Raw genomic sequence first — 19,646 nt, 5'->3', positions numbered from 1 at the left:
TTAAACCAAATCAAACTTCAAGGGTGGTGCTCTTCCTCAGACAGCCTATTTTGGCAAAGCACAGCTCACTCCAGTTCTCAACCTGATGTGCAGTGGTGGCCACTTAAAGAGTTTTGCATCTCACCCCAGCACACCTCATGCATGAGAACTAAAGGACCTATGTGTTTGTGTCTCACAGGCCTCATTTACAGCATAATGTGGGTCAACAGATGTTTTCCAGCAAGACTGTGTGTGTATATATGTTGGGGGGGGGGGCCTAGAAGGATTCCATACTCATACATTCTCTTTGCACTACAAATATAAATTCACAACCTTGTTAAAGGCTGTACAGCATTCCCCATGCACAGTCAGAAGAGCAAACTGGAGATAGGTCAGTTCCTGCTCCCCCCCAAGTTTGTTCTCATTTACCAACAGTTAAAAAAATAATAATTAAAAAAAGCCCACACCACACTTTCAAGTCCCAGCAAATACCAGGCAACATCTAGCATGTTTGCAGCAGAAAAAAGACATGGAAGCAAGTCACCAAATTATCATTTTCTTCCATAAATCCTGAGGTTGCCACTAGAGGTAAGTTTAAATCACCTGTTCTTACAGCAATACTCCCTCTCTAGGGCAGCATTATCTTTCCAAGCTAAAACCACATGCACCAAAAAATGACTGTGTTCACACGCTTCGCTACTCTGTTAATTTACCTCCCCTCCTCCAACAGGCAAGGGCTCCTCTTTCCTAYCAAGTCACCCGGTGCAGGTGTTGGCAGGCTACCAGTGCTCGCAGGGGCTCTCCTGTAGCAGGTGTACATACCAAGAGGCTCCTGGTATATCCAACGCTTGAGCAAAGCAGCAGCCATCCTCCCCAAGATGTTGCCGCTAGCCTCTTCCTCCTTGTTCAGACTGTCCCTTTTTGCCATCTCAGGCAAGCAGAGGGAAGCAACGAAGTAAAACCTGAAGTGGTCAGCCCTACGATGCCTGGAAATGACTCAGATGACAGCACTAGCAGTCAGGAAGCCGGAGTACCCCGCTGCCATTCTGGATGAGCAAACTCGCTCCTAGGCGCCGTCCCGATGCAAGCGCCAACCCTCCGACCACATTCAACTCGCCAGTAAATACTCCAGGCCGCGCGTTCTCTCCTCGTCCCATTTCACGCTCTGCTGTCATCTCCAGCCCCCTGCACGTTTGTTCCCCCATCCTTGCCGAAGTGCCTGTCCTCGCGCCACCTCTGCACCAGCACAACTTCCCCTTCTCTACAAATGCAGCAGCTGAGAGGAGGTGCAGCAAACCAGCTGCCGTACACACTGCCAAACTCACTTCCGTCGAGTCAGCCCTCCAGGGCTGCTGGCACGCTAACCCAGGAACGTGAAGCAACGTTTTCCAGCGCACAAAATTGAAGTTTTCCACGTCCAAGCGCTAAAAGCTTCCAAAACACTCCCCCCTCAATCTGATAGCAAGCTTGTCTCTGACTCCACCACCAGCACGCAGCTATTACACAGGAAGAAAAATAAATCTTTAAAAAGCAAATGGAATAATTCTGATCAGCTGCTTTCATGAGTCATTCTTCTTGTGGGGTAAGGAGCAGGCTCCCCACCTAGCGGCTACTTTAATTTGAAAGCCCAAAGCCCAGACCAAAAAAGACAGGTTTTTTTTTTCTCCCCCAGAAATCTGCAAATCAAAGCCAAGCTTTGATAAGCAAGCAAGAGCTTGATAGTTCAGGATACTTCTTCCTCCTTCTGCTTTTCTTTGAGCCCCAAGTTCTCTCCACTGAATCTTTTCAAATGGTTTTTACACATGCCTTTCCATAATTATAACTATACACAGATAAGGGGGGGGGGGGAGAGGAAATCAGTTGTAATTGAAAAAACAAATAAAGAAAAGGAGAAATAAAAATCATTTGATTGTTACATCAATACTTCTAGTACCTGGCTTGGGTTTACAAGGATTTACTGCAACACAATCACTCCAGAGGCTCATGTTGCAATTATTTTAAAAAGCTTCATTTCAGAGCAAAGAAGCTTACTCCGTGCACAAGAAATTTCAGCGTACTGGTAAACTAAGAAAGTTGTTTTGGACCCCCTCATACCACAGACCCTGAAACATGTAACCCGGACAATCCCAGGCTCTTAAGTGCAGATATAAGGAGTAAGGGAATTGGGGCTGGGGGGGGGGGGGTGACCCACAAGTACCCCGAGTAGAGAAACTACTGATTAATCCCGAAAAGAGGTCTGAGTCAGGCTTCAGTTGTGGGAGATTCTGCCCCACAGTTACACAGATACTGAAACAGCCTTTCTGCTTGTAGTAAGGCTCACTTCCCAGGTCTCACAGTCTCGCTGGGATGAAAACACAGTGCACAAACTGGGTGTGTTGCAAGAGAACGTATAGAGGAAAGGGGATTTTTTTTTTTCCTTCAGTTTCAAAGAAATGTCATAAAGATGATTGGATTTTTTTTTTTTAAACAAAAAAGAATTGGAATTTCGTCGAGTGCTAAAAATGAGAACGCTCTGCGCACAATGTTGGCTACAGTCACCTCAGAAGACCTCACTAAACTTCTCACTGTCACCTCAGAACAAGACACCTAAGAAAAGACAATGCCAAGCAATAAATGCAGGTGAATGCAGAGTGCAACACCAACTACCGTAAACACCTGCTGTAGCACACAACCTCAGAGATTTAGAGAAACATTCAAATGAAGAGGCTTTATCTACTGTCACAGTGCCAAAGCAAACACCCCAGGGACAGGGACAAGAACTCTGCTGCAGCTGCTGTGATAAGAAAGCAGAATGAATTGCAACAGCCAGTTTTTCTGACAGCAGAGATACTGAGGGCTACCCTCAGTCAAGTCGCTCTTCTGCTCTCAGCACGCACAGGAGTTTTAACAATCCTTCCTGAACACTGAAGTGCAAAGATCCTGAATGCAAGAAGAGCTCTCCTCTCCACAATTTTTGACAGTAGAAGTCACATCCCTTGAGACTTGAAACACATTTTAGATCAGACACCAGTGCAATCCTTGAAAGAATCATTTTGTAGCTTTTATCAAAGAGGCCACATTATTTTCCAAAGTCATTTCTTCCCCCACTTCTTCATGCTGTCTGAAGTGACCAAAATCAATTTTCCCTATATATAGATGAAAATAGACCAATGGGTGAGCTGAAAATTGAGTGGATTTTTTTCAAGTAGTGTTTTAGTTATCCTTGGGTGCAGTATGCGACATATCAAATTCTTCAGAGAGGAAATGTTCTTTCAATACATGAAAAAAAATGTTGCTATTAGTAATGATTTGGTTTCACAAACAGAGCATAAATTGCCCATCAGAAAGGTGTAATGGCTCAAAGATTATCAACAAGCCTTTCATTACTGTATTTTAAGTGTATGGTGATAAAAACATTTATTTGCATATATTCACTTCTCACTCACTGTCTGCCTACCTGTGTCTCCTCCGAAGAGGAGACAACTGCTTCATCTCCTAGCGTAAGTCCACTTTTCTCATTCTCTGCTTCTTTCCATACAAGTTTACAGCTCCTTTCTTTGAAGTAGCTAAATGAAGAGGGCTCTGTTGCTTCTCCCAATTCAGCATTAAGATGGAAGCAGGAAAGTGCCCTTCCCAGGCTCAAGCAAGCAGCACAAAGCCCTGCCAGGCTCCAGAGCTGCATGGTGACGTTCAGGGCTGCAGGTTGACCTGAGTGGAAATCTGCAGCTCCACACCACGGTTCGAAGCAGCTCAAAGCAACAGTTTGTACACAAAATGCACAATGCAGTTCAGTTAGCATCCTCAGCTGCTATTTGAGCAAGGGCAAGCAAACAAGGGGCAAGTTGTTTGCATTAGGCAAGCAATTGTGTAGCCAAAGTGATCTAACACAATAGATGGTTTTAGAGAAACTGGGAAACCAACAAACGAAACCCAAACACAAAGACTTAGCATTGAATTGTGTTTTTTTGTTTTTTGGGTTTTTTTTTTTTTTTTTAAGTGTATTCACACAGGCCCCAGGGAGATGCTACGCTATGATCTGACATCATTCCAGCAAGATAACATGCTCCATCATGTTTTGCCAGGTAATGCTAGAAAGCAACATATGAATTCTGCAATATTTCAGGTTTCCCCAATGCCTTTCTACATTGGGCTAATATAATAACTCAAAATAATACATACTCAAAACTATAATAACTCAAAACTTTAATACATACAGTGTATTAACAGATTAAATAAAGTCCAGGGATGTTTGTTTACTGACAAGCACGGAGACTCATAGCTGATTTCTTTAAGTCCATGTTAGTATTGTCTCTTCTTGAATAATTCCTTACTCCACAGAGCTTATGCCACTCAGCCCAGTACGGTGGAAAGCACGTGGAGGCAAACATCACAGTTACACCTGATTTCATCCTCAGCTCATGAGTAACCATACTGGGCTGAACTCATTTCCCCTGGGTATTGCTACTAGGATCACAGATAGCTGGCAAAATAGCAGAACTCCAGAAGCAAGATATTTCAGCATTTCATTCATTAAATTAGAAATTCCCCATAACCCTCCACCATTGATTAAAGAATTGGTTTRCTGCTGTAGGTGCTTTACATAAAAAGGATTTCCAGGATTCGGGGCGTTGGGGAGCATTCCATTTCTCCTGCTTTACCAGGAATTTCTACAGCTCATGTCAGCTATAGAGAGCTAAGGAGAAGAACTTAAGGAAACAAAGCATATATGTAAGGAACACCGAAGAAAAGCTTGCTGGGTTTGTTTGGAGGGCAGGTCAGGGCTGGATTTTGTTTGTATGTTTGTTTTCTTGAAGGAGGGACAAGAGAGAGAAGAACCCCTGGAGACCTCTTCTGATGTTTTCTGTACAATCAGGGTGAAACCACTTACCACCTACAACCAAGAACCTTTAACAGCTCTCAACCATTTAGGTTTTAGGTCTGAAGAGATCACTACTTGATTCTAGAAGATCAAACAAAAACACACCGATACGTCTTGCAAAGAAAAGACCTCATTATTCAGATCACAATCAAGGAAATCCAAGAAGCCTCCAGAGCTGTTCCACTGCAACTTCTACAGTAATAACCCAATTCACACAACAGACCTTGATTTGGCTTACTGGGAGAAAACTAATTTACAACTATTTTTTTCCCCACCAATACCTGGAAAGCATCTACCTTGATAAAGGCACTGTGCAACTTTCCCCCCCCCCATTTTTTTTTTTTTTTAAAGAGAAGTTTTGACAGTCTTCAGACACAAGCACCATGTGTGCAGCTCCTAATCCCTGGGCATAAACACATTTAAACAGAACAAATCAAGTGGGAATGCACTCTTGAAGTGCTTGGAGGAAAAAAAAAATGGCAACAGGGCAGAGCAGGATGGGAACTATGGAAACATCTGGCTTTCAGATGGGAGGACAAAGGGAAAGGATGAACACAAAGGGTCCAGGCTTGTTAGTACCATTACAGAACAGCAGCTAATTCAGTCACCCACTTGCCATACTCATATAGCTGGAGACTTACAGACTTCATGGGTTCTAGAAAAGCAAGAGTTAGAAAAAAGAACAGGAGGAAGGTCAAAATATTCTGGAAAATCCACCCCTAGGAGTCACTTCTGGGAACAAGATGCTTCAAATAAGCAGTTGGGATTCTCTCACTCCCACCCTTCACTTTCATTACAGCTCTGGGGAAGATAAAAGCAATTCTCTGAAGTCTGCTATTGTATCTTTCAGTACCTATCAGCAAAAAGACATGAAAAAAAAATAGTGCAGATAGAATAGGCAGGCTTTAGACTAGGAGCCAAGAACTGTAGGACTACATTCCCCACCTCATGAAACAACTTCGTGGCTTTATATAAATCATAGCATCTGCTCCAGTGTCTCCATCCACAAAAAGGGGGAAATGCTTATTTACTTCTTGCCAGGAAGAAGCTGTTTTTTGAACATCAGTGCATCCGCACTAACCTTGGGGCTACTTTACACAGAATCGTTTCACCAAAACCAGCCGACCTCAGTGAAATGGCACTGCTTCTAGAAGCAGACTGCTGTGCCTGTGTTACCCATCCTAAAACCACACAGAGCGCTTTTACACAGCCATAGCTACTAACCCCACATAAGATTCAAAGCAGGGTAACAACGGAGACAAGCCACAGCTTGGCAATGCAATACAGTAGGTTTCCCAGCACACCAATAAAATGAAAGACCATACACTTCAGACATAATTCAAGACTGATAGTCCTGCCAAAGTGATTTGCTAGAAGAAACACTGTTTAGTACAAATTCAGATCAGCTGTCACTGGTAACAGTACTAAATCACAAATAATTAGAAACACATTTTCTTCACTACTTCCTCCCAGTTATCTGCTGCATCAACTGGCTTATCCAGGAAACCCTATTCTCCCTCCTGTACGTGCCCGAGTTCTTTGGAATATTATTTGTGTTGGATATAGTTTTAAGGGATTATGTTAAAGCAATGCCAAGTCACGTTTAACAGTCAGAGAACATGACTATGTTTAAAACCTTGCTGGAATTACCAACAGGTTGCTAAATCATCTCTGATAAACCAGGTCCTGTGTTAACTAGTTGCAAATTCATGTTAAAAATTCCTTAAGATGRTACAATGCAGTGACTGGTAAGTTCCTGCACAAAGAGCAGTTCTCAGCAAGTTTCCCTCTACACAGAAGAGAGAGGGAACACACCAAGGGATGTGAAAGCACTTAACTTCAGGCCTATATACAGTACTCAAGTTCCCCATAAAAACAGCAGGAGTAACCCATACCAAGCCCCTCCTACCTTCAGGTGTTTCCTCCATTATCTGAGGTTCTAAGTCACCTGCAGGGAATTCAGGAGCAGAGGCAGTCCTACAACCACCTGCAGGTTGAAAGCAGGTCAGGTTTCCAATGCATAACATCTTTGCCACGTGTAGCACCACCATCCCCTACTTTCTAAAAAGCTGAGAAACACTTCCCTGATAATGACCAATAGGCAACCACAGCTCTCAGTCCCCCCAGAAAGCAGCATATTTCCATTTTAACATTTAGGCTGATGTTGCCATGAATTTTTCTACAGTTAACTACACCTATAAATTGGACCCATATAGGTTATGATTGCCAGAGGCACCAATGAATTAGAACAACTGTGCGAGACACAGGAAAGGAGAGAAAAGCTAGGTATCCTGGTATACTAGAGATGCATACCAGTGCATGCTTCCCCTCACCTGAAGAGATGCCTGAGGAAGAGTGTCAGAAGATAAGCACTGCTAGAGACAGACCTCTGATTTCATTCAGAATAGCCATGGTTCTATTCTGAGAGGTTTTCATTTTTTTTTTCTGTTTTACCAGGGGTAATCATACATGAGTGCTTAGGTAACTGGCTAATTTAAAGATGGTTATTTCGAGATACAGACTCCACCTTGAACTTTAGCTTCCCAATACCCACTTCTCTTTCCAAAGTTATATGCTCCTTATTTTTCCTCCCAGACTAGACACCTCTGCTTCCAATCCACTGAAACACATCTGCATTGCAATCCATTCAGCCTCTTGGGCAGGAAGTGATTCAGGAGAGAGGAACCACAGCAAAGCGAGTCTAGGCCCCGTGCAGTTGCCATTCACATTCCCAGAAGTCATTTTAATTTGCTCCTGTCTTGTGATGCTAATCATGGGCCTTTGACAGCTTTTGGGTCCAGGTTCACTTCCTGTCTAGTCTTTCAGTCTTCTCTGTATCATAGGTTTGGGTTTTTTTAATCCTCTTGTACAGCATTACCCCTACTGCTAGCTTTGCTTGAGTGCGGCTTCTCTTCCTTACACTCATTATAGGAAGGCCATACAAGAAAGCCCACGGACTCCAACACAGACAATGAATTTTCAGGTATCATGTCAGGAAATGGAACCTCCAGCAGAATTCTGGTTTTCTTGGCCATCTCATCAGAAGGACTAAAGAAGTCATCATAAGGATGTTGATTCAAATCAAAGCAGCCGCACTGGTATTTATGCTGTGAATGTGGACATTTCACAATCTGTTTTTCTCTGGAAGTTCTGATTTTTGTAGCACATTTCACTGTGTAGAACCATAGTAAATATTGAAACTCAAGTCACTGGATTGTCCTTGGTTTTTTTTGTTGTTGTTGTTGTTGTTGTTGTTTCCCCCCTCCCCCCCTTCTTCTCCTGAAGATTTTGTAAATACAGTTTTAACTTTCAGTTGAAGAGCCACAGGCTAGACAAACCTGTAGGAATTAAACAGACTGATCTGGGACAGACGTTTGAAGGTTAAAGCAGTACAAAGACGGGAAGCACCGCATACTTCTCATTGGCATGGCTATCCTGTACCTTGCTGTATACTTACCAACATAATGACATCCCCAAGCACAAGCAAAACAGTTTGCAATTCTGTGCGTATGCCATGACCACACTGCCCTTGCTACCTGCAGCATCTATTGCAAGTGGTGTTGCGTTTTGTCAAGCCATGGCCTAAAACATTGCTTGTATTCTGACTTCCATGTGCCATTTTAACTGTACCAAGTCACACACCAGTTACGGGATGAAGTTTCAGCCTTCAATCCAAACAAAGATTTTCTGCTTTCTACCAGAGAGAATAACATCCACCTTTTTCCTCTACGCATTTACAGATGTATGGGGGCTACTGGTGCCCAAGGTAAAGCTTCCCTTCTCTTACAATAAATAAGAATACCTCTTGCTTCTGCTGAATTGTGAGAGATGCTGGATCTTCAAGACCACCCCATTCTTGAGAACAAATCAAACATATTTAAAATTTCCCCACCAAGATTAGGCACCTGACAGACCAACACTAGATCAAATTTTGTAGCTCCAGTAGTAGCCACCTGCAGAACCAAGGCCAATAAAGGAAGGAAGATAGAAAGTTAAAGAATTTTCAGGCTTGAATACAGCTTTCCACACTCAAATGAATGAAAGGTGCCATTTCCCTCATCTAAAATTAAAAGCATGCCTGAAAAGTCCTCCTGTAGGTACTAATCATCTTTAGAAAACTTTCAACATTTAACTCACTTGTGAGTTTATAAGTGTAAATGCAAATCAGACCCAAACCACAATTTCCTGAAGCTTCAGCACACCACAGACTCCTGAGCAGGAAACTAAGGCTTATTGCTTATGCTTCACCATGCAACATTATGCTAGGTTTTCAAAGTCTCTTCCATGCTACACTCAAAGTTATAGCAAATCTACAGTCTTAGTTCCTAAAGTTTCAGATGGGCACCACTAAAGGGACACCACCCAGTTACTCCAGAGCATGGCAGGGCAGTACTTAAGGATAACTTACAGCTCCAGACAGCTCATCTTTGCATAATTTCCTTTCCTAGGAGAGGCTGTCTTGCCTAAAGATTCAGATAAATATCCTGCTATTGCAAGTCATTAACATCCGAAAAAATAGGTTTGAAGAGGTAGTACTATAAATAGTCTATCAGTGGTGGCTATTTTAAGCATGACAAAGCTACAGTTCACAAAGTATTTGTAAAAGGAGGGTAAGCGAGCAAACTACTGGAAGAGTCTTTGGTTTCCAAGCAGGTAAGTAACAGGTCCTCCCAGTTTGTCCCACCTTTCTGCCCTTCATTCAGATAAGATGGGACCCAAGAGTGTTTCTCATGTATGAATGGGGTTGTGCATTTTCCTTAGGTTAAGCATAGCAATCACTAAACATCAGCCTTCTCATTTCAGTAAACTGCAAGTGCCGCATTGTGTGAACTGGGTGACAGACCACATTTTCCAGGTCACATAGGGAACCAATGCCAAGCACTGGAGCTTTTGCAATCCTTGGGGGATACAAGCTGAGCTACTGCCAGGCTCTCCCCATACAGCTCCCCCCAGAACATTAGCCACAGCAAACTCTTCCCACTGCATATTGGAGGAATACTGCAGAAAGACCCACAAAGGTGGACACATTTGGAAGGAAGGTGCTGAATAGTCCATTCTTTCCATCCTACATTCTTTCTGTCAATTTTACGGAAGAGAAAAAAAAAAAGTAGCAGGTAGCTAGATACTTGGAGCTTTTAAAAAGTTGAAAAAATAACCATATCACAAAAACAAACCAGGCCGGCTTGCTGCTGAGTGCTAACTCATTCACTTACCTCCTCCCTGGTCCTGAAGTGTCACCACTGCACATACTGCACAAGTCTTTCACATCTAACTGCTTGTCTACAAGCACTTCCCATTCTCTTTTTAGGTTAATGTTTTGGCAAAAAGCAGCCTGGCTCAAAAATTCCAGAGACTAAATTTAAAGGAAGCTTCTGACTGTTTCATGCAACACAGGTTGTTAAGGGTCTTGTTGATGGTTTTTAGCTTTCTGTATTTTCCAAGCTAAATTCAGTTATCTACAACAGTTTCCATACTGAAACACAGCACCAGCAGTTTCTCTGCCAGTACTGCCCTCTTTTGAAATCCAGGATTCTGAAGTTGGATAACTACTAGATGTCTGCTTAGGGGTATCAACTGAACTATAACCTTGTTTCTAAAACAGACCTGCATAGTAATTAAATGATGATTTAAAAACATCTACAGCCTAGCCACAGGCTCATCAAATCTTCAAGAACGTATAATAAGACTTCCTTGAATTCATCCAGCTGAAAGGAATTGGCCAGGACCGGCCACTGCATTCTACAGCTGTCGGTCCAGCCAGTGAGATAAACTGAGCTAAAAGCCCGTGCTCTGTGCTACATCCAGAAGTGATGAGGCAAGCAGCAGCTCCAAAATGCATATTCCTGTCAGCTACTGAGTCACTCGTTCAGCTTTAGCATATATCCTATCACCCTCTACCAATCAATCATAGCAGCAGCACACTTGAATCAAAGCTCATTCCCTTGCACCTTTTCTCTTCAGTTATATCCAACTCTGACATTGCACAACCCTTCGTTACAACGAAGCCTGTGGCAGCACACCAAGATCAAACACAATGATCAAGTGAAAAATGACTTGGAGGCAAGATGAGAAGATTTTAATACTGGAGAGTCTTCAAGACAGCATGAGAACCAGTAGTACTGACCAAATAGTTTTTTATGTAAGTGTTCTCTTTCCACTGTATGGTCTGAAAACAGTATACACATCAGTCTTATTTAAACCCCGAAGAGTGTTAAGACTCAGTAATGTTTCCTGAAAGAGATTCCTCACTTTGCAATAAACAGATCCAAAGAATTATTCTAGCAAGAGGACAAATTCTTTCCCTCATTTGCAAAATATACCACTGCACTGTCACCTAAACAGAACAGCTTCCCAAAACCAGCCTCGGCGATATGGCAGCTCCAGCCCAGAAATCATGCCACAAATGCTTTACAGTGATATTAAGCAGAGCTTTGCAGTGATATCCAGATACTAAGCACCCACAAGACCCTTTTGCACTATATAGCATGCAAGACGGTTTCACACCAAACAAAGCACAATTTTCCAGGCAGCAGTATTTTGAAGTAATTGTCCTTTCCTATTTGCCTCCTATATGGCAATAAACAAATAAATTTATGAAAGATGCAGTTAATTTTCCACTTCCCAACTAAAACAAACTACTGCAGCCACAGAACTAATGTTTTGTTAGCACATATTTCTACTTTTCAGGTTAAACGCATACCTCTCCATAGTCATACAGTACTCACACCATAAACACTGGTTGTGCAATTAACACTATTACAGATGATCTTTTCTTCTGGATTACACAATTTAGAATGATCTAATAATCCCACTATTTCTGCACTGTATTTGTTACATTTAGTTATTTTACTGGAATTGGAAAAGGACAAGATTTTGGCATTATGGAGCTGAAGTCCTCTTCAAGATCCAATGGAGTTTATGCCCCAAAGTCTGTCAGACAGGAAAAGCCAAAAAACACTAATGAAATATCATCTCTTTTCATAAACACTGCCTTTTTTTTTTTTTTTTAAAGGGGCCATTATGACTACAACAGCAGGACTTCCACAGATATTTCTGATTACATTTTATAGTCCAGTTTTGTTTCATACTAACAAAGTTTTAGCTGGAAGACAGATATTTCATACTTTTGTAAATTCAAAGTACTGTATCTCTTCCAGTAAAATATCTTATACTTTTTTATGTCATGCTTCACAACACACTCTGAAATTCAAGCTGGACAGAGTGGTCTCAGGCAAGAGATGTATTTCAGGGATGCTGCAGTTCTGCTTCTTGCTTGGCAACATAGAAAACACCTGCATTTTTATTGAAATACAGGCTAAAACAGGCTTAAGAGGGGATTTTCACAGGCACAAGGAGAACTTAAAGCACCCAGCTCTCACAAAACTCTCAGTGGGAATAGGATATTTAATCTCCCTTTGCAATCGTAAGGAGGTTATGGGAGGAGAACCAGAGCATTGGCAAGAACTACTGTACATTAGCTGAATATCCCTAGGGAGGTGGTGGTTAACGATTCAAAGAGAAGCTGCCAAATTGCAGTGAAAATTAGACTGGCATGCACTGAATGTTGTTAAGCAGCCGGGTGCTGAGTGTTGTGCACACAAGTTACCTTTCAGACACCTCCCTCTCCATGAAATCCTTCTGAGCTTCCTTGTGGCTAGGAATAGCCCACGATGCAGTTGATTTTATACATTTTTGTCAAAGCAATGGATTTCATTCTGATTGTGGACACTTCCTCAGACTGACTGGCTATTCAACCCAAAGTGCACAAACTCTTTTCTTGAGTAGTCACTACATGTTTCAAGAAAACTGAAAGTTCCTGAAGAGGGGGTGGTGGGGAAGGAAGTGATTTGGGAAGTAACATATTGCGGCTTGATAGTTCTGAACCCATTTCACTGAACCAGAACAAGCTGGCACAGCAACAACAGGATAACCAAGGGCTAACTCACTGACTAAAATGCTTAAGCAGCTCTCAGGACTCATTGAATTTCCAGAGATGCTGCATCCCCTACAAATCAAGTATGTGTGTTCAGTAGTTCATTCTCCACCCTCTGGCAACAGAAGGCAGCTGTCAGGTAGCACAAGGAGTTGCAATAATTGCTGTGTACAAATGCTCTGTAGCTATCCAGAATTCCAGCTCACTCGGTACAAGGAGATCCCCATCTCCCCCCAAGGAAAAGCTAAATTCTTCAAAAGAATAAAGCAGCTAAGTCACTGGAATAAGTGACCTAACTTTCCACTTGATTTCCTGGAAATTTCTCAGGAACTGCACGTGTAACAGTCTAGCCTTTCCTAGAATTAGTTTAGCGATTGAATACTGTCTTGATCCATAAGAGATGGCACTGTCAACACTACACGTCTTTCAGATCCTCTTAGAACATTTAATGGACACCTTCCATGCTGTTTTCTGTACAATGTTTTATATAAATGTGCATACATTTCATCAGGAACTATCAACTTATTGTTATCCAGCAATTTAGGGATCACAAACACTATATAAACACATGAAGGATTTTCCTTTTATGAATGATGGCTCTTATAATTTTAAAGAATGGCAGAAATGGACCACCACTGATCACAGCAGTATATCCTCTCTTTGCTTAAAGCTTTTTWAAAAAGTGGTATTGTAACAGCTGTTATAAAAAAATAATTGAGGCAATTTTATATACCACAGGTAGATCTCACCACAGTACTTACATTTCCTGAAAACTTTCTCCTTAAAGCAAAACCCATGAAGAGACAAATGGACTATTAAGAAGAAAAGCAGGGACAGAACCAAGGAATGAATAAACTCATCACCTGCCCTCCAAAGAAACCACAGCCTCTGTCCAACCAATCAAGTGCTTTACCAGGTATATTCATCTCCCAGAACTGTTTTACCCAAGTATGCCTGCAGTGTCCCTTCTTCTGGATAAAATGCAAACACAGCCACTGTGCAGTCAAATCAAGAGTTTCATCAGCTGACTGCTAAATTTTAAGAGAAAAAAAAAAAATCCGTACAGAGACAGAAGCCACTTCCATGGAAGTCTGTTCTGTCATGGAAAAGAACAGGAGATTTTACCCTACAGTACAGTTGCTTCTTTCTTCTTCAGACAACCACAGGGTGCTGCAAGAGCTACCTTCCCTGGAGACATTCCTCAGCCAGAAAAACTAATAGCTGCTGGAGATCCTTGAGGGTCTCACTGTAAGCACATGCCTTACGTCCTACCTCACAAGACACACAGCTATACAGAAAAGCCCAGACCTTGAAAAGAAAGAAATACTAATTTACCCGCAACAACTATGAAGTACAGCCAGTGTCATCACAACACACCCTGAAATAAAGGCATTTTCACACCACTTCACAGTATCAAAGCATTTGCCTCAAACTGAAAATACTACTGTTAAGTTGCAGAAGTTTGCGTAACAGGCATACAACACTACGGAAGTCTTAATCTCAACGTGTTTTAGGAATCCATCAAATTAATCATACATACACACATCCAAGGTTACCTTAACTGAAGTGCTGTGTCTAGTCTGTATCATGCAGCAGGCTCCCAAGGGCCCTGTGGAAGCTGCCTCATCTGTTCTGCCTTTGAGTGCTGTCCCAAACTACATTTAAGAGCAGGATGGTCTCCAGGTACTTCCATTCTCCAGGGACTCATTCAGAAAACGATCTTCCAGAACCAGGGCTTGCAGTACTTCAGAAACAAGTGCACATGAAGCTATGCTGCATAATCAAAGAGTAAATTGTTATTTCAGTGTGAATAATTAAAAGCATGATGCAAAATACATAAGTACTCAAACTCATGTACCTGATTTTGAATCTACACTTAGACACTAAAACCTGAATTGAAACTCCTGGTAAATTTATCCCAAAAATGTACCATTGCTCTATTCCAATAGCCTCAAGCCATCCCCCACCCTGCATGCACTAACCCTCAATATTGCAAATATGTTTGTGCCATCACTTCCCTACATCCACGCACTACACCATGCCCCTCAAACAGGGCTGAATGCAAGGCAGAATATACACCAGAGAAGTAATAAGGAGAGCGGGTGATCTGGGACATGCTGTGTGGGAACAACCGTATCCTTCTAGACGGAGCTTTAAAGTTTGGCTTCAATTATAATCTGGCAGCGGGTTTGTTGGAAGGTGTTGAGGGAGAGACAAACCAGCTGGATTAGTTTAAAACCAGCCTGATGGCAACCTCTGCCACTGTAAGCCTTTTCCTTGTTATGTAGTCAGTCGGGAATGCAACATGCAAGTACAGCATAACAAAAGAATGCAGCCTTTTGCCGAACAGACACCCGTTTCCTTCTTAGTTAGATTTCATCCATTTCAAGTCCTTCCAGGACTTCTGAGCAAAGCTGCCCACAAAAGTCAGGAAAGAGAAATGCTGGGTATATTGGGTATTTGTCATATTAGATGCATTAATTATATCCCTATCAAAGCATGTTAAAGAGTAGGAATTCTTTGGRGCAGAAGGTTTGCCTTCTTCTGTTAGCCACTAGATCCAGCTGGAGGCATTACTGGTGCCTCCTTCCCTACAACTTCTGCACCAAGGATGGAAGAAGAAAATTAGGAAATGTGACAGAGGGAAAGAAATAACAAGGGTTTTAGGGTTGGGGGGGAGGCCCGAGAGAGGAGAGGGGGGAGACAGGAGGAAACAGCAGAAGAAACAGGTCACTCAGAGCCCAGGGAGCTGAAGAAAGCACTTAGAACAGAGGGAAGAACTCCACCACCACTATATGGACATGTCTTTGAAAAAGGCCAGTCATTTACAGGACTACTCCTACATAAAAAAATTTTTATATATCATCCCACACTTATAATTCCTATACTCGATCTACACTGTAATAGCACAAGTCTGCCACTGCCCCCATTTCAGAGCTGCTGTCTGGCAGAGGGCTGACACACACAGCTGCCGAGTTCCCGCCTCAACTCACCTGCACAAAGTCTGGTGTAAAGTGTCAGAGTTCCCAAGTTCTTTAAAACATTCTTTTAAATCCTGTCGCTGACTGTTTGTGTCGCATTAACCTCCACTAACCCTCAAAGCTTGCTCAGTGATTCATCCCATTAAACCAGTTGTTCATGAAGAGCAGCTATTTATCCAGAAAGCAAGATGCTCCATTTTCTAATTGTATACTGTAACCAACAATTACATGAATGGCTTTTTGCCTTACCAAGATGTCTAAAGCCAACGGAATAATATGTCATTAACATTATTGTTTCATAGCCAGAACATTTCCTGAGATATTGGTGTTGCAGCTACATTTCTTATTTACTGACTGGCCTTTTCCACCCCCTTCCCCCCCCCCTTTTTTTTTTTTTTTTTAATTAAAACAGTCCTCTGTCTTAGCCAAGCAACAGAACTGGATCAAACCTGAATCAGACAAGCAGTGCTGGAAAATGACTGAAGGAATGTATTTAGATGAAAGAAAAAAAATCTTGCCTCACAGCTTTAGCCAGTAGCTGAACAGCCCTAGTTTTAAAATGTAATAGATTAACAAGATCTTTTCGCAGCAGAAGGAATAAGTACTGCTGTAAGGGGAGAGATGAGGGGAAAAAAAGAAAAGTATGTCTGTAGCACAGCCTTCCAGTAACTTCCTACAAAAGGTAACAGAGAAAAGAGAAATGAGGTCTGGTATTTTAGGGCCCATGGTGATTTTCTAACTTCTGCTGCTTTCTGGTAGATTAAGACCATCACTTACTAACCCATAGAAAGCCACTGAAGAACATTTCTTATTATGTTTTCAAGTGCACACAGTAGATGAGGGGCAGGGAAGGGGCAGGTGCAGTGCAACTCCATAGAAATACATTCTTAGCCAGGTGTTCTTCCAGATGCATTTCAGTTTTTGAAGTTACCAGAGAGCCATTGCAAGTAACAATTCCACAAGACTGTGAGCACAGAAGGAGTAAATATTTGCTGGAAAGTCCGCATCATAGCAAGCTGTTTGATCCAAAGTTATTCCAATTTTTCTGTTCTGAGCCCCAGCATTCATTGACAGGCGAGGTCAATCTAGATTAAAAAAGGAATATTTACCATCAAATTGCTTCAATATCTCAGTTACTCCTTTCTTCACTCTGATTCCTCTGCCGACTGTAAGCTGGAAAAGAAAAAGTAACTTGCACAGGCAAGAAAACACAGATGGGGCACATAGCCTTTATCACTAGATGATAAACTGTCAGCAGTAAACGTCAGTCTTAAAATTCAGAATTACTCCATGGCAACTGTGAACGAAGGTCCTTTAGAAACTGAATTAGTGTCAAGTTTCATCAAGAATATCACTGCACATACGCAGGGAATTCAGAAATTTTCCCATTCCACGTTTCTCTTGAAATTTTTTACTGCCTGTTTCTATGACTGCTCCTACTTCTTACATCTGATAGCAACACAGGGCAGAAAAGATCACAACACTGGACCAGTACAGAACAGGGAAGATCAGTTTAATTTTAATTGACATAAGCACTAAACCTCTATTGGAAAGAGAGGGGCAAGGACTGTATATTAAAGACTACATATTTCTGAACCTGGAATACAAAGAGACAACAAAAGAGACAATTTTCATTTCAGGAGGTGTATTAAGGAGTCTTTAAAATGTTTATATTCACCAGTCTAGGAAACAGCATTATTTTCCCAGGGCATAAAGAGCACAGGCTCCTTAGTGAATTGATGAGATTAACATTTCTTTTAGGAAGAAACCAAGCATGAGAAATAGGAGCCTATCCTAAAAGATGGCCAAACGCTGATAAAGGAAGTCAATCAGACATTTTATTTCAAACTTGCATCTCCACTTTATTATTCAGGATGAAKTTTTATATTAAGCTCAGTAAACTAACAGTTCTACTCCCAAATGATCGCAGTACAGGAGAGAAGGGAGGGAAGTATCCCTTTTAGCATCCCATTGCCAGCACAATTTGAAGCACAGAGCTTGGGCAAGAAGCTAGATCTCCCCCCATTTACGGCCTGCCTGGATATCTCATTATCTAAAGAAAAATGACTAAACACTTCAGAGCACAGGGCAAAAGGACCTCAAGACTGACTGCAAGCCTGTAAAAGATTCACTGCAGCCCACATTGCATTCTCTTAGTGACTAAGGCATCATTCTCCAGCTGCTGAGCTACAAGCACAAGACACCTCAATGATATACATATCTTACTGACCAGAGCACGAAGAGACAGATTTTAGCTTCTTCAAATAAGAAGCCTCTACTGAAATGTCTCCTATACTTTACGTCACCCAAGACAAGCACTAGACTAAGACACTCCTCCTTTATCATTGCTGAGAAGACCAACACTTTGAATGACATACACCTTTTTGAGCTCACATCGAACAATTTTGATTTCCTAGTAGATAACACAGCAGAAAAATAAAACCTAAAACAATCCTCCTCCCTCTCCTCCATGTATTAAGTTAGAAATCCAGTCACACTGCTTTGAGAGAGGAATATTACCAGCATGCCTGGCTGAACATCATGACTGAACCCTCATTATTTATAAGCTGTTTACTCCCAGTGTCAGTAATAGGACTAGTACTCTTCCCTACCACATGAACCACTTTAGCTTGTCAAAACAAACAGTAAAAAGATACAGAATGTGGTTACACATTCAGCACTGAACTGTCCTCACTGAATCTCAGATAAGTGTCTTGAGATTCAACATTGCAGTGCTTCCCAGGGAAGTTTCAGAAAAGACTCTCCAAGGGCTACAGGACAGGTATTTCCATCAGCAAAGCATTATAGCTTGCAGGGAGAGTTTTCCTAGGCTGCACAACCTGCAACGCTTCCACATGGAAGTGCAAATATTCACAGATGCAAACCTGTAGCTTCAGAAAATCACTGCTTTACAGCATAAATTTCTACAGACATGAAACGTTACTGTTCGAACCTCCAGTAGCACAGGAGCTTAGTTATACTTTATTATGGCAATCGCCTAGCTAAAGGAACAGAACAAGCAATTATCCTTCCTTTGCTTCAGGGCCATGCTCAAGCCACCACCAAAGCTACCCTGATCCAGCTTTGCTGTGTGTGAGCTCAAGCAGACCAGCCAAGCTCTCCTCTCTGTTCTCTAGTAGGGATCTGCAGCCCCTGACTGCTTGCAAAACAACCACAAGCTCTTCCATTCCTATAGCTTTTCAGAACTGTGTGTTACTTGCCGATGCAAAGTCACTTAAAGCAAGCAGCTTAAAACCTAGGCTCCCATCTTCATCCAGATGAGGATGCAGACGCAGCAATAGAGACTGCTATTTTCAGACTGCACTGGTTTTGCAGTCCAATTCAAATATCAATGACAGAAACACAAAGACTCCAGTGGGTTCCCACTGGAGCTGTCAGCTTCCTCAGGGGTTTAGGCTGATCTGAACATATCAAGCCCATGCTCCAGTTCCTCAACTGACTCCGCATCAGCTTCAAAAGCCAGCCAAAAGTATTAATAATAATCTTCAAGGATGGCTACGTTAGAACCCATAACTCCTCTATGCAAGCACTGAAATGATAATGATCCAGGAGACACAATAGAATAAAGAAGCCAGCTCAAAGGATATGCCTGTAGAATGACCTCTTGGAGGAAAACAAATAAAGCTCAAGTCTAATCTTTAGAAAGCATTACAAAACCTTACCTGTTAAAGCCCTCCACCAAAACTAGAGCATTATTCTTAGCTATCCGCTCACTTCAAGTCTGAAAAGAAACAAAACAAACAAGCAAAGCCACAAACACAAGGACACAGCTCTCTGAAAGCCAGAGAGCTAACCTACTGCAGCTCCAGGGCTTTTCATCAGCATGTTTCACCTGAAAAGCACCCCATCTCATGATGGGCACACAAGTAACACC

The 19,646-nt window shown here is 42.0% G+C and overlaps 1 protein-coding gene across 12 annotated transcripts in view; it reads right to left on the bottom strand.

Moving 5' to 3' along the window:
- Positions 1–19,646, bottom strand: part of LOC112969160 (H(+)/Cl(-) exchange transporter 5) — a 53,641-nt gene that overhangs the window by 32,464 nt on the left and 1,531 nt on the right. For 2 of the 12 annotated variants that reach the window (XM_026072168.1, XM_026072163.1), the window contains exons 1-3: positions 19,435–19,640; positions 16,533–16,836; positions 14,327–14,543 (exon numbers count right to left, since the gene is read on the bottom strand). Coding sequence is in view for 4 of the 12 variants with exons in the window: in XM_026072170.1 (XP_025927955.1) it covers positions 802–907 (106 nt within the window). In the remaining 8 variants the exon portion in view is untranslated. Of the gene's footprint in view, positions 1–801; positions 1,199–14,326; positions 14,544–16,528; positions 16,837–16,860; positions 16,925–19,434; positions 19,641–19,646 lie in introns of those variants that run through there. The other 10 variants (XM_026072165.1, XM_026072167.1, XM_026072169.1 and 7 more) reach the window with 10 other exon arrangements.

The sequence above is a fragment of the Apteryx rowi genome, unplaced genomic scaffold, assembly GCF_003343035.1.
Source record: "Apteryx rowi isolate R43461 unplaced genomic scaffold, aptRow1 scaffold_338, whole genome shotgun sequence".
Taxonomy (NCBI): Eukaryota; Metazoa; Chordata; class Aves; order Apterygiformes; family Apterygidae; genus Apteryx; species Apteryx rowi.
Note: the sequence above shows the minus strand (reverse complement) of the source record. Positions and strands in the feature narration are given on the sequence as shown.